The following is a 12,791-nucleotide window of genomic DNA, read 5'->3' as shown; positions in this document are numbered from 1 at the left end:
CACACACACTCCCACTGAGCAACAGCCCCACCTGCAGCCTGAAGACGTTAATATGGAAAGGGGAGCTAGAGCCTTAAGCTCCCAGTTCAGAAATGTGGACTCTCTCCTACCCAGTGTTTCCTAAAGTGTACTTGTCAAGATGATGTTAGATTATACAAAGACAGACTCTATTTCAAAAATTATGTATTTACATAATACTGAACTGGAAAAGATATAATTAGATATATCGAGTCATTGTTTCATAGTAATACTGCATTTCAGTTTTAAATAAATTTGCTTAAGAAAATAAATGATTCAAAAATGCAGAGTGGATAATAGGACAGCTGGTGTGTGAATGTGGCAGTAGCATAAAGGCAGCACTCAAGTAAGTGATGTGAGGCGGACCCTGCTCTAGGGCCTGGTGGCACATTGAAAGGTCCAGGCAGGTGACACCTGTGTAGGAAGTTGCAGAGGGCTTGTGGTGAGCCACAGGATTTGGGACCCCCCTGAATGAGATTGTCACCCTGCTGGATTTCCTAAGTTTTCCCCCCATAATAAAGATTTTTCTCTGAAATCCTCTTGTATTTAAAAACTCTGGCAATAATTCAAATTATCAAAAATGCTGTACAAACAAAAGTATCCACAGGAGTCCTATTTGTGATATCTACTCCAGATAAGGAACAGAGACTCAATTCCAGGACGACAGCTCTGCACACTCCAGACAGACTGACAGGGCAGGGCTGGAGACAGAGCCCACACAGAATGCTGATGCAGTGGTCCAGACCGGGGTGACATGTGCTGGACATTTCTGTTTCCTAAGCGAAGTCCAGGCCAATCTAGAAATTTAACTTATAGCTATATAGGTCATCTTTACATAGTTCCATGCATTTTCAGACCTAACCATGCTGACTTAACAGGAAGGTGAGGGGTACTTGATTTGTAAGCAGCTTCAAGTTGGGTGACTAGCCTGGATAAATGATCAGAGAGTAATTAGCAGGCTTTCCTCTACACACGTACACACCCCTCTTTGGAGCCTGTTTCTTTTCCAGCATTGTCTGTCATCGTGGAATCATTCAACACAAAGTGATGCTCATTAGACAGAACTCTCTAGCCGGCAGCTGAGATGAGCTTTTAAAAAACTGATTTCTCAAGCAATTTCTCCCAAAGACAGGTTTGACATGAAGTTGGCATGATGATTAGGAGGTCACTGTGTGAGAGCAGCAAAAATGATTATTCTGGATCTGGCTTTGGCTCCACCCCCATCCTGCCCAGAGCTGCTTTGCATTTCAAAAGGCTGCCTATTCTCTAAGAGCTATTCACTTGCTACCTCCTGGAAGACCCAGCCCTCCTCTTTGGAACTGGTCCACAAGTTCTTTTACATTTGTGTACAGTTGAGATCTTTCTGCTTCTTCTGGTTTGTCTTTATAGACTGTGTATAAAGTCCCAGTCTTTCTTCCAGATCAGTGGTTCTCAAAGTGGTATTTAGACCCAAAGCATCAACATCACCTGAGACCCTACCCCAGACCTATTAAATCAAAAATTCTGGGTGTAGCACCCAGCAATCTGAATTTTAACAAGCTTTCAGCTACTTGATATAAGCCAAAGTTTTAAAATCACTGTGATTATGCATGAGTAAACCAGTATTTCCTAAGAACCTTTTGTATATTAGATGCATCTATATGGCATTAGGTAAGTTTCTAATTTCACTGAGGAGGAAATTGATTTCCAGATAAAGTGACTTTCTCTAAGTCTCACCCTCAGAAAAAGCACAGTTGGAATTCAGACCCGACCTGCCTGACTCCAAAGACTGAAGCTTTCCCACTGCTCCTTGAGAATAAGGACTTGTTTGAATGAATGAATGATCAATGACTAAGTGAATCAGTAGTGTTGCCTTAAGTGTGATACAGTTGCATTTTGACTTTTGAATGCTGATCGGTAGACCTGTTTTAAAACCAGAATTTCAATGAACAAAACAAAAATAGGTACTAGTTAGAATTTTCTTGCCCTTTCAGCATCCTCTGTGTAGCCCTGACTCTATAACTGAATTGAGACTAGAGGCAAGAGTGGGATCAGCATGTTCTGAGTTTTTAATTGGGCTGGCAGTTGTGGGATAGTGGAAGAATCACTAGACTAGGGAGGAATAGAAGTCCAGGTTCAAATGCCAGCCCTACCACATATTAGCGGCATGGACTTGTGCAACTTCTCTGTGCCTTTGTGTCCTCGTCTCCAAAATGGGGAATTATAAATACCATCTTTTCTTTTATACACAAGACATGCATCCTTGTATCCTACATAAAGGAATATAGTCCTTTGTTTTTAAGTGTTAAATATGTCTATATATGGAAATCCTTTAAAGCCATGCCATTCTGTACTTGTCAGTTACCATCAAAGCCTGTAGACTGTCAGGTACAATGATCTTGTTGAGGTGCCAAGGTGAATGAATGTGCTAGTGTTCTTAAAGTTGCCAAGAGCAAAAACACACTCAGGTGACCTCAAGAATGAGCAGGTGGGCAATGAAGTAGTTTCAGAAAGAGCACTATGGTTTGGAACTAAGACGGGCACAGAGAAGCCTCTGGGAATCTGGGCAGTCTCCAAGGACCCCTTTCATTCTTATGTTTCGTGGGTTTCTTAAATTGACATATAATAATTGTATATCTGTGGGGGGTACATTACAATATATCAGTGCATGGATACAATGTGTAATGCTCAAATCTGAGTAATTGATACATCCATCACTCCAAGCATTTATCATTTCTTTGTGTTGGGAACAAAGTCCTCCCTACTAGCTATTTTGAAATATACAATTGATTGTTGTCAACTGTAGAATGTTAAAAGTTATTCCTCCTGTCCAATTGTCTCCTAGTGCCTGTGGATATGTTTTAGCTCAAACAGTAGAAAGCTGGACTAGTTCTAATTCGTCTAGAACCTCTATTCACCAGGCTATGTGCCAGCACAGCATTCAGCCAATGAATGAACTTCCCTTGGTTCAGGTGCTTGTCCCAGTACATTCTTTTGAAAGCAATGACAAGATGGCATCATCTGGTCCACCTACACCTGCTGCTCAGGCACTGGGCAGAGCATTACTCCTCAGAAGCAGCTGTGAGCAAAAGATTGTGGGAAGAAAAGGCCTCTCCAAGCACTGAGCACTCACCTCTCCTCTGAAGGCCCTTGTGCTCTTGAATAGCATGGCACTTACCAGTCTTTAAAAGTGGTGGCCTCCCCACATATGCTCATGGGGTGAGGCAGGAACCACGCATGTAGCAGTCTCTGGGAAAGGCAGCAGAAGTAGAGCCAGCAGCTGCCCTGTGACATCATGAAAGCTGCTGCCAACAGCCCAAGGAAGAGAGGCCTAGCCCTTAGCCAGAGGCAACCAGTACGTACCACTCTGCAATGCTGTCCCTCTAGCCACCTCAGCCGCTTGCTTGAGGCACCTTTCATGGAGTCGATGACAGTGTCAGCCCCTAAATGAGCAGACTTATTTTTCCGACCTTGGGCCATAAACATATCAATGATTTTATGAGCTTTTTTGCCTATTTGTACAGTTTTCAAAGTACTAAAAACTTGGTCTGATTCAGTTGCTCACAGATGTGAAACTTAGATAGTTTCAGCCATCTACTTCTCTGGAATATCTCGTGAGCCACAGTAGAGCTCAGTAAATATTTGCTGAATAAATTTAATGAATGTGGTGGATGAAAGGCCTGAGACGAGAAGGGACTTGGCCAAGATCACCTAACTAGTTGACAACAGCTGTAGGATAAGAGCCCAGGTTTGTTGGCAACAGTGTAAACATATTCCACTTCACCATGGCTCATAGAGTCCTAAAATTTCAGGCTTGAAAGATACTGTACACTTTTAATCCTCCCTGAGAGATCCCCACCAGTCATTAGTGTCCCCTCTCTTTGAGTATATCTAGTGACTGACAAGTATGGCCTTGTAGATCACCTAGTCCATTCATTTAGTCCTTCCAATAACAAACATTCATTAAACACCTAGTTTTAGTCAAGTATGATACCCTTTCCTGAAGATGAATACCATATTTCCTACCTTCAAGAAGTTTATAATGTTTGTGCAGATACACACATATAAATAGAATGTAACCTCATGTAGTAAGTGATGTTCTGCTTTCTAGCAAAGTTCTTTCTCCTTTTGACCCAAATTTATTTCCCAAGGACTGTAGTCCCTATTCAATGGATGTAGGTCAGTCAGTCTATCAGGGCCACAAACTCTAATTCTCATTTCACATATTAGCCCTTCAGATATTTTTAAACAGTGGACATACTCCTTGAGGAACATTCCCAATCCTGTCAGAAGTTCTTTATTAGAATATGACTTCACCTTCACTTATTTTGCTGAGTGTTCTTCAGTGACCATGCTCTCTTTAGTTTATTAGCCTCTTACATGTGGCTCCCACATGTAAACTTCTGAACTCCAAATATGTTCTAAGAGTGCAATGTGGATTGAGCTTCTTAGCACAGTCTTCATTCTAAGTATTGTACATGTTAAAATATAGGACAAGGAAACAATAACTTTCTTGCTACCTAACTTCTCTTGAGCTGGATTATAGTGCCATGCTTCTCTGGTGCTTTCCTCCATTTCCCCATTGTGTTCCATGCTTAGTTATCAATACAACCAATGCCTTCGAGAATTTTGTGTTTGAGTTTGTGTATCTGCACTTACCACACTCTCTAGAGAACCAGATGTCGTGCCTGTCTTCAAGGAGCCCACATTCTTAGTGGTGAAATTTGGTTTTCCCCCAGAGAAATAATTAACAAAGAACCAAGACTGAGTATAATCAGAGCAACAATCTTTTCCCTAGTCTGCTCTTCAGAACTGCTCTTAATAGTGGTTGGTAGACTTCTGGGTGTGATTGAAAACAGATCTCCCAGTTCAAATGCCAATGCAGAACTGGCTTCAAGCCCAGGCTGTCATGGGCTTTGTCAAATTTTTGTCACTGCATTGACCTAGATGGTTGCAGACTGAAGAGCTTTGACTTCTATCATCTGCAGAGAAAGCTGGGATACCTATGGGGACTGACACCTCTCTGGCCATGGAACAGCTTTCCAGTATCTGGCGCCTGCCCAGTGCCAATCTAGAGTGCACAGAGAGGAAAATTCTTTCAGATATTGGCATAAGTTTGCCTGTGCTGGAGCTTCGGGGAAACTACAGGTTTAATTTGCTTTGACAGTTCTTTGCCTCCAGAGAGAAAATTTAGCCAAACACCCTGCCCCCATCACATGCAGGAACTTTGCTTGTTTGCTTTCCCGTTTTTACCACAGGGAGTTTCTATGTCTTTTGCATGTATATATGTGTATATTTATCCCCCAATAACCCACATTTCCTTGTTTGGTTTTATTAGACCATGTTAGTGTGTTGTTTTATTTCACAAATAGAAGGCATGTGTGACCCTTCCTTAAAACCAAAAGACCACCTCTGCTGAGTCCTGGGCCAGCTTCTTTACATGCACAACATAACTGTATTTGCTCTTCAGAATAATTTTCTGAGGGGAACAATGTTATTAATTCCACTTTACAGAAGAGGAGAGTTATATGTAGATGGCTCATCCAAAGACAGACACGTAGCAAATAAGAGATAGCCTGTCTCCCGAGCCCATCCTTTGCCCCAGGCCATGTAGCACAAACTTTGGCCACAGATAGAACACAGTTCACTTACCAGATTCACCCTATCAACTAGGTAACTTTGAGAAAGTGACTTCACTTCTCAATCTCCACTGAGACTGTAAAATACTGTAGTGGTAAAAGTACCTATTTCTTTCAAAAATCGTACAAATTAAATTGGAATATATGGTTATCCCTTCACTGTTCCATTTGAGGGAATGAGAGGGTCTCCTCTTAAACTCTTCCCTCAACCTTCAGTTGCAGAATTAAATCCTAGCTGTGCTGTCTAGTTTGTTTCCATCTCCCGCTTTGGTTGTTAATAATAAACCTAGTCCTTGTATGTCAGGAACAAAGGGGATGTAATAGATGTAACTGAACGTGTAGATTTCACTAGTTGCTCGCAAGGTGAGTCATCCACTCAGCTGTCGTGGAGTCCAAGTTCCATCCTGTAATGTTAGCTCCATGTTCTTGCAGAGTAGTCAGGAGGAAGTGTCGGCAGGTGGGTCATTGTTGGGCCATAGGTGTATTTTCGTTCTTCAGCCAAATACCCACAAAGAGTTTCTGAGATCCACTTTTGCAATTTAGAGACTACAAAAACAGAAGAATTTGATATAGGTAGTAAATGCAGGCTTCTCTTAGCTCAGATACATCTCAAGGATTAAGACAAGAGGAGGTGCTAGGTGAGCTGAACAGAAGGACTGGGATTGGAGAGGAACCCAGACCTCACTTGCACAGATAGTTCCTTCTGCCTTAAATGTTCCTTCCTCCTTCTGTGTTCAGCATGATCTCTTCAGCATCATGCTCCCATGAATACAGAGGCCTTCCCGCTCAGACCAGGGCAAGAGGCAGGTAAGAGTGTTTATGCCACAGTGAGCCAACAGAGGAGAAGGCCTCCTCTCTTTGTCCAGTATTCCTGCCTCTGTGAAGCAGGGGTCCAGTAGGCAACTGGGCTGTTCTGGTTATCCTTTTCCATATGAGCGTTTTCTTTGTGGTATCCCACAAAATGAGGTTTTAGTGTCTCAAAAAAGAAAAGCTGAAGATGCCAAATGTGGGCTCCTATTAGCCTGGGCACATTACAAGAGAACAAGCCCCAGGAGAGGTGCTAGATAGCGGAAAGGAAAGTTGAATCCAAGTATTAATGCTAGATTCAGAAGAACTTCTGTATCAGATGTGACCATCTTTCACCCTGACACAGTCCTGTGCTAATGGATTTGTTTCTGATAAAGAGTAGTGAGCAGACAAACTGGGCCCTTCCATGGATACCCCAAGACTTCTGTGGCTTCCAGGGTTTCATGCCTCCTCTGGGAGGGAACACTGCTGTCCTCTCTTCCTTCTGCAATGGCCCCTTTGTTTCCAGCAATCTTGTGTTCAGCATCCACGTGACACCCCACTCCCAACACACATCCAGCGAGGGAGCCAAAGAAACATTTAAACTCTGCATTCCAAAATTGATTGAAGGAAAAACAAGTTCCTGAACATCAAATTTCCTACCAAAGCCCATTGCTATAACAGAAAATCAACAGTTGGGGGGAAAAGATCTCCCATTTCCCAACATACCATACACCCAATTATAAAAATCAGTTATTCATAGGCAGCTGAATTTTTAATTCTAATCCAAGCAGATCTAAAGGTACATCTTCTGCTAAATGAAAGCAGCTGCCATGTGAACATGAGCAGAAGAGGAAGGATAAAGGGGGTAGAAACTCACCAAACACTAATTGGGAACATCCAACATATTTATGCAGTAAAATTCACACTTCTCCCAAGCCAGGGAATGTCACTTCTGCCCTAGAGTTTAGCATAGAGATATCTGGAGATTCATTATTTGTGGAATCTCAAGTGGACCCCAAGTTGCTGAAATCCCCCTGAGTGTTGGATGAAAAACTATATACATAAACATTTCATCAAAAGAAGATACTCTCCAAATGAAAAAATGGAAACAAAGTCTTTGTAGATAGGGAGGGGTGGAGGGGTTGAAGGGAGGGCAGGGGAAGAGGAAAAAATAAGAACCAAGAGAGATTATGTAAAGGTCCACATCTCCAATGATGAATGTCATTATATTGTATACCTAAAATGTACCAATAAAATAAAATTTAAAAAAAGAAGATACTCTCCAAATGTCTCCCTCCCATTGCTTGTTGCCATTTTAAAATTATTTCATGTCTCCTAAAACTGCCTTCCCTGACACCAACAGCCTGGGGCAAGTTTTGTAGCATGCAGCCTTCCATTCTGTCAGATTGAGCATCCAACAAACACTATACTTACTCACAGAAAATATGCTTTCCTCACTTTGTCACTGTGAAGGCTTTGGGGCAGGTGATAAACAGGTTTGTATCTTGCAGACTTCATAAATCAGAATCTGGAAAATGTGTGACACTTACCTGCAGATCCTGTTAAAAATGCGACTAGTAATTTCAAAGATTTTATTAGGAGCCATTTTGTACCATTCGGTTTGAGGAGGACTGAATGATGAATATTTAGATCTGGGAGGGATCTGGGAGATCATGTAGTTTAATTCTTTTGGTGACAGCAAAAAACATTTACTGAGACCCTTCTGCATATTAGATCCCAGAATAAACACAGAAAAGAGTGAACCAGGTTTCTAGACCCAACTTTATAGTCAACAAAGTCAACTATATGGCAATTTAGTAGGAGTAAGGAAAAAGGGTCCCGGGAGTAACTTAGCCTGTTAAAACTTCCAGGAAAAGTTCTCAGAGGAAGTGGCATTTGAACTGGGTTTGGAAGAGGAATTGGAGTTGCCAGCTAGCAATGCATGGGAGGGAGGAGTAAACACAATGATGAGGACTCAGGTACAGGCAGACCCAGTGTGTGGCTGGACACCAGCCCTTCTGCCTTCTGTCCTGTGAGCCTGCACCACTGCAGCCAGGACCAGCCCTCCCACTGCACAAGTGGCCTGCAGTGTAAGGGAAATAACCTTGCCTCCAATTTCACTCAAAACGTTTATTTTTTAAAAGAATATTCAGAATGAAACATCCAATTTCCTTTCATTAAAAAGGAAATTAGGAAGCCACTACAGATCAAAAGACCCAAGGAACGTGCACCCTTCCAGGCAAAGGCAGCAGGGGCCTCACTCTGCCAGGACCCACACCACTTGCCCTGAAATGAGGCTGGTGTTGGACTAGTCCAGTGGTGGAAAAGCTATAGCATGCTTGCCACAGTGGGCACACAGAGCCCTCCCTGTTGGCATGCAAGCCAAGTTGCCCAGCAGCCGAGCATTGGATAACAGTTGTTTCTTCTAAACTACAACCTCTGTATTTAGGTTTAATTGCAGTGTTGGCACTTTGCAATAAGTGGGATTTGTGTTGCAGTTTGTGTACTCGGTCTCCAAAAGTTTCGCCATCACTGAAGTAGACCTTCTTGTTTTTCACTGTGTGGCAGCTGAGAACTCTGCATATGTTGGCAGAGAAATAGTGACTGAGTGGAATTCCTCACTCCCAAAAGGAACCACATATCTGGACTCTTTTTCTGAACTTTTAAAATAGTTTCCAAGTTGCCACTGAAAGGCGCTGGGAAGGCCTTTTTCTAAAGTGCACCATGCTGTAAATGCCACCTCCACTGTCTCTGTCTCCAAGCCACCCTCCAGGCAGCCCTCCCTCTGCTGGTTCAGACCCTTCAGCAGCCACTTAACTGCCCTTCAGTGCTGTGCTTTATTTCTATCTCGATGCCCTTTTTTACACATTTGGTCTCCTAATTAATTACAGACTCGTGGAATTTTAGAAGAGAAAGCCATCCAGGGAATCATTTCTGCCGTCATGTTCATTTTACAGGTGAGGAAGGTGAGGCTCAGAGAGGAGAAGTTAGGGCTGGGGATTTAGCTCAGTGGTTTCACCGCCTGCTGTGCAAGCTCAAGAACCCGAGTTCGATCCCCGGTACCAAAAAAAAAAAAAAAAAAAGAGAGGAGAAGTTAGTTGCTTTAGGTTACACACCCTAGAAGAATAGACCCCCTTACCTCCAGGGAAAGATTTTTTTCTCCCCAATGCTGCTGCCCAGGTTCTCCCTGTGAGGCTGCACTTTTTTTTTTTTTATAGCAAAGGCTTACCTTCCATGTCGTAACATCTCCTTCAACAGAACCTTCACAAATGAAAGTTGTGAGCTAAGGCAATGAGTGGAATCCTAAACTCTGCCTCCCTGGCCGATTTTATCCTGTACTTTCCAGTCTGAGTCTGCTGGCTCCCTCTGTGACCTTTAGGAAGTCACTGTACTTTCTCCAGGTCTCAGTTCCCTTCTCCATTAAGAAGGGCTGCCCTTCATTAGCTCCTTTGGACCCTTCAGGATTGGCCTTGCTGCCCACAGCCCTGCCTTGGTCACCCCCTGGCTTCTTCTCTGTAATACATTGCTGTGGGGCGAGATAGCACAGTGGCATGTACAGAGACTGGGCTTGGAGTCCAAGGGTTCAAATCCTGCCTCCATGACTTAATAACTTGTGGCCTTTAGCAAATCACAGCAATCAATACACAGACACTTGACTGATTTAGTTTCGGTGAGATGAGACTTCTGAGTGTAGTTGTTTCTTTGCTTTGTTTCACACCCAGCATCATTGAGAAGTGAGCTGTTCCAAAGAAGCAAATTTTCCAGATAACAAGTTCACCTACTTGAGCTACAAAACATTACCTCATTTTTTTTATCATAATCTCTCTGGGATTGATTCTGAGTTTCTTTGACATTACCAAAGGTATTAGGAGGAGTTAGAGCAAGTAGCATTCCTGTAAAAAAAAAAAAAAAAAAGTAGGCATGGTAGCAGGTTCTGGGAATCAAAAGGGAATATGGGAAAAAAATGTGTATACCATTTGAAAGAGCTTGAATGTTTTCATCTTGGTCATTCGAGGGCCACTGAAGAGGTTTTAAGCATGAGTGTGACAAGCATCAGGATTTCTTGACTTGGGCTGCTAGGCGGTGAATAAATCAGGATAGGAGCAAGAGAGAAAGCTAAAAGGCCAGCCATAGGCTGTTGTTGCAACCCCAGTGAGGGATGGTGGCAACCTGGATGGATATATGGCAAATCAGAGGTGAGAAAAAGAGATTTGCAAATGCCTCGCAGCTTTATGTGAAAACAAATTGATGGAGTATTAACCCATTATGACAAAAACATAGAGCCCTGAGAAGATGACAAAAAAAATCACCCAGGCCGTGGTGCCACCACCTGCCTTGCAAATACATGGTCCTGAGTTTGATTCCTGGTACAAAAAGAATCACCCAGGAACCCACTTCCTGAAGATAACCACTTCTCCTGGGTTAAATGGTTTTTCTCTCAATGGTGTTTAAGCTGAAAAACTTCCAGTGCATTTGTAGAGACAAATTTGATTTATAAAAATTTGGCTCAGGCATTTTGCAGAACACATCTCCCAGTGTAGGTTGAGACGTATTTCAGTGAGAGTAGGTATAACACAATTTTAACTCCATTGGTTTCCTTCTATGACTGGGCTGGAACAGTCTTGATACCCTTTCTCTACAGGATAACCTCAAGCCTAAGGGTCTCGGTTCACCTGAGGCTGGATTCAGAGCTTTCTGTTTGGTGCAGAAGTTTCTCTTTTCAGCTCTCCCTCTTTTTTCTCCCCCAGAATCAGTGGATAACTGCCCCAGCAACTGCTATGGCAATGGGGACTGCATCTCGGGGACTTGCCACTGCTTCCTGGGGTTTCTGGGCCCCGACTGCGGCAGAGGTGAGCATGCTCATAGGTTCTTGATCTCTTCTCCCCTCACCCTTCAGGCAGCTTGGGCTTCACTTCTCAGAGCAGGTGCAGAGAACCCCAGACCACCTCTGTGCCCAGAAGAGTTCCTGAGGGTCATTCTTCAGAAGCCCATCAAGGAAAGTCTCCAGGTAGAGTCGGGAGGGGGGGTTCCTCGAGGCAGCCCCAGTGAATTTAGTGTCCTTTGCTGGAGCAGGCACAGTGACATGGGATCCTTTTACAAAGCTGCTTATCCCTTTAAGGAGAGTGATCAGCCTTTGCCAAACATCTTTGAAGTTTCTCCTCATGCAAGTGTGATTTCTTTCTGGGCTGTGGACAGAAGGCCTAGGGGGGGTGACTGCCTTCTAGCAGCACAGGTAGCATCTTAGCTCAGGCACCAGGGAGGGACTTGGGAGGCCAGGCTTCCCCTCTCACACATGACCCTAAAGATCCTAATGCTTTGGCCCATATGATAACCACTACTGAGATAGCTTATAAGGCTGCCCACCTGCTATTCTGTGCTTTTAACCTTCATTTCTATCCTGGAAGAATGAATAAGGAAACTGCCAAAGGAGATCGCTAGTCCTGAGAATATGATACTGCACTTGGGAAACAAAAATGGGCCCTTCTTTTAGTTTGTTCATCGTTTTATTCATTCAGCAGCCATTTGCCTCATGCCCACTTCAGGCTCAATTCTTTACTGAGTCTGGGGTTATGACACTGAGCAAGACCGAGGCCTGGGAGTCCTCAGCGTGTTCTGGGATGGATGAGCAAATACGTAGCTGCAAAGCAGCACCATGATAAGTGCAGCACACAATAGCAAGATCTAATGTGGCTGTCTGAGCTTAGAAGGGAGGAGGATTAGATCAAGACAGCTCCCAGATGAGGTGGCATTGGGCCCGAGTGCTGAGGCCAGTGAAGTTGTCTGTGGGTAGGAGACAGAGATGGTTTTGCAGGCTGAGGGAACAGTTTCCTGCAAGCACTATGCCATGATGCTACTCTAGGGATTCTGCTTATTTTAGCTAATGTGAAATAGACTCCGTTGGAGGCAGCAGAGCTGGCAGCCCTAGGAAGCACAATGATTACCTGCTGAGTGCTTGAGAAAGGAAAGAAGCCAGGTGGGGGCCAGGGAATGTGGTGCAGAGAGAGATGAGTCATTCCTCCTAACAAGAATTACTGTCTCATCCCATATGCACTTAAAGTTAAGAGTCATGTATAAAGCAGCCTTATTGTATCTTAGTAAGGCTGGCAAGTACTTATGGCACAATGCAATATAATTTATTTTTATATAGTGTCCTTCCTAGAGCTGATCACAAAACCCTTTCCGCTAAGAGGTAGAGTGGAAAGATAATACTTTAAAGAGCCTAGTTGGACTCAGCTCTTCTCTTAAGGGGGCAGTGGTATGTGGAGGTGGAATGGAGGCCTGAAAGACAAGGGAAGCTGAGACTTGCTGGGTTAAAGACTGCAGTAAGGGTGTTGCAGATGAGGCTAGGGAAGTAAAAATGGAGTG

General features: G+C 43.5%; 1 protein-coding gene across 32 annotated transcripts in view; it reads left to right on the top strand.

Moving 5' to 3' along the window:
• Tenm4 (teneurin transmembrane protein 4) overlaps positions 1-12,791 on the top strand; it is a 2,854,999-nt gene that overhangs the window by 2,698,825 nt on the left and 143,383 nt on the right. For all 32 annotated transcript variants that reach the window (XM_087211381.1, XM_087211391.1, XM_087211392.1 and 29 more), the window contains one exon: positions 11,174-11,275. In XM_087211381.1, the coding sequence (XP_087067507.1) occupies positions 11,174-11,275 (102 nt within the window). The remainder of the gene's footprint in view (positions 1-11,173; positions 11,276-12,791) is intronic.

Source organism: Heterocephalus glaber, unplaced genomic scaffold, assembly GCF_053883595.1.
Source record: "Heterocephalus glaber isolate CG9 unplaced genomic scaffold, H.glaber_assembly_v1.0 deba00001428, whole genome shotgun sequence".
NCBI classification, from domain to species: Eukaryota; Metazoa; Chordata; class Mammalia; order Rodentia; family Bathyergidae; genus Heterocephalus; species Heterocephalus glaber.
The sequence above is the reverse complement of the archived record's forward strand: the minus strand, read 5'-3'. Positions and strand labels throughout refer to the sequence as shown.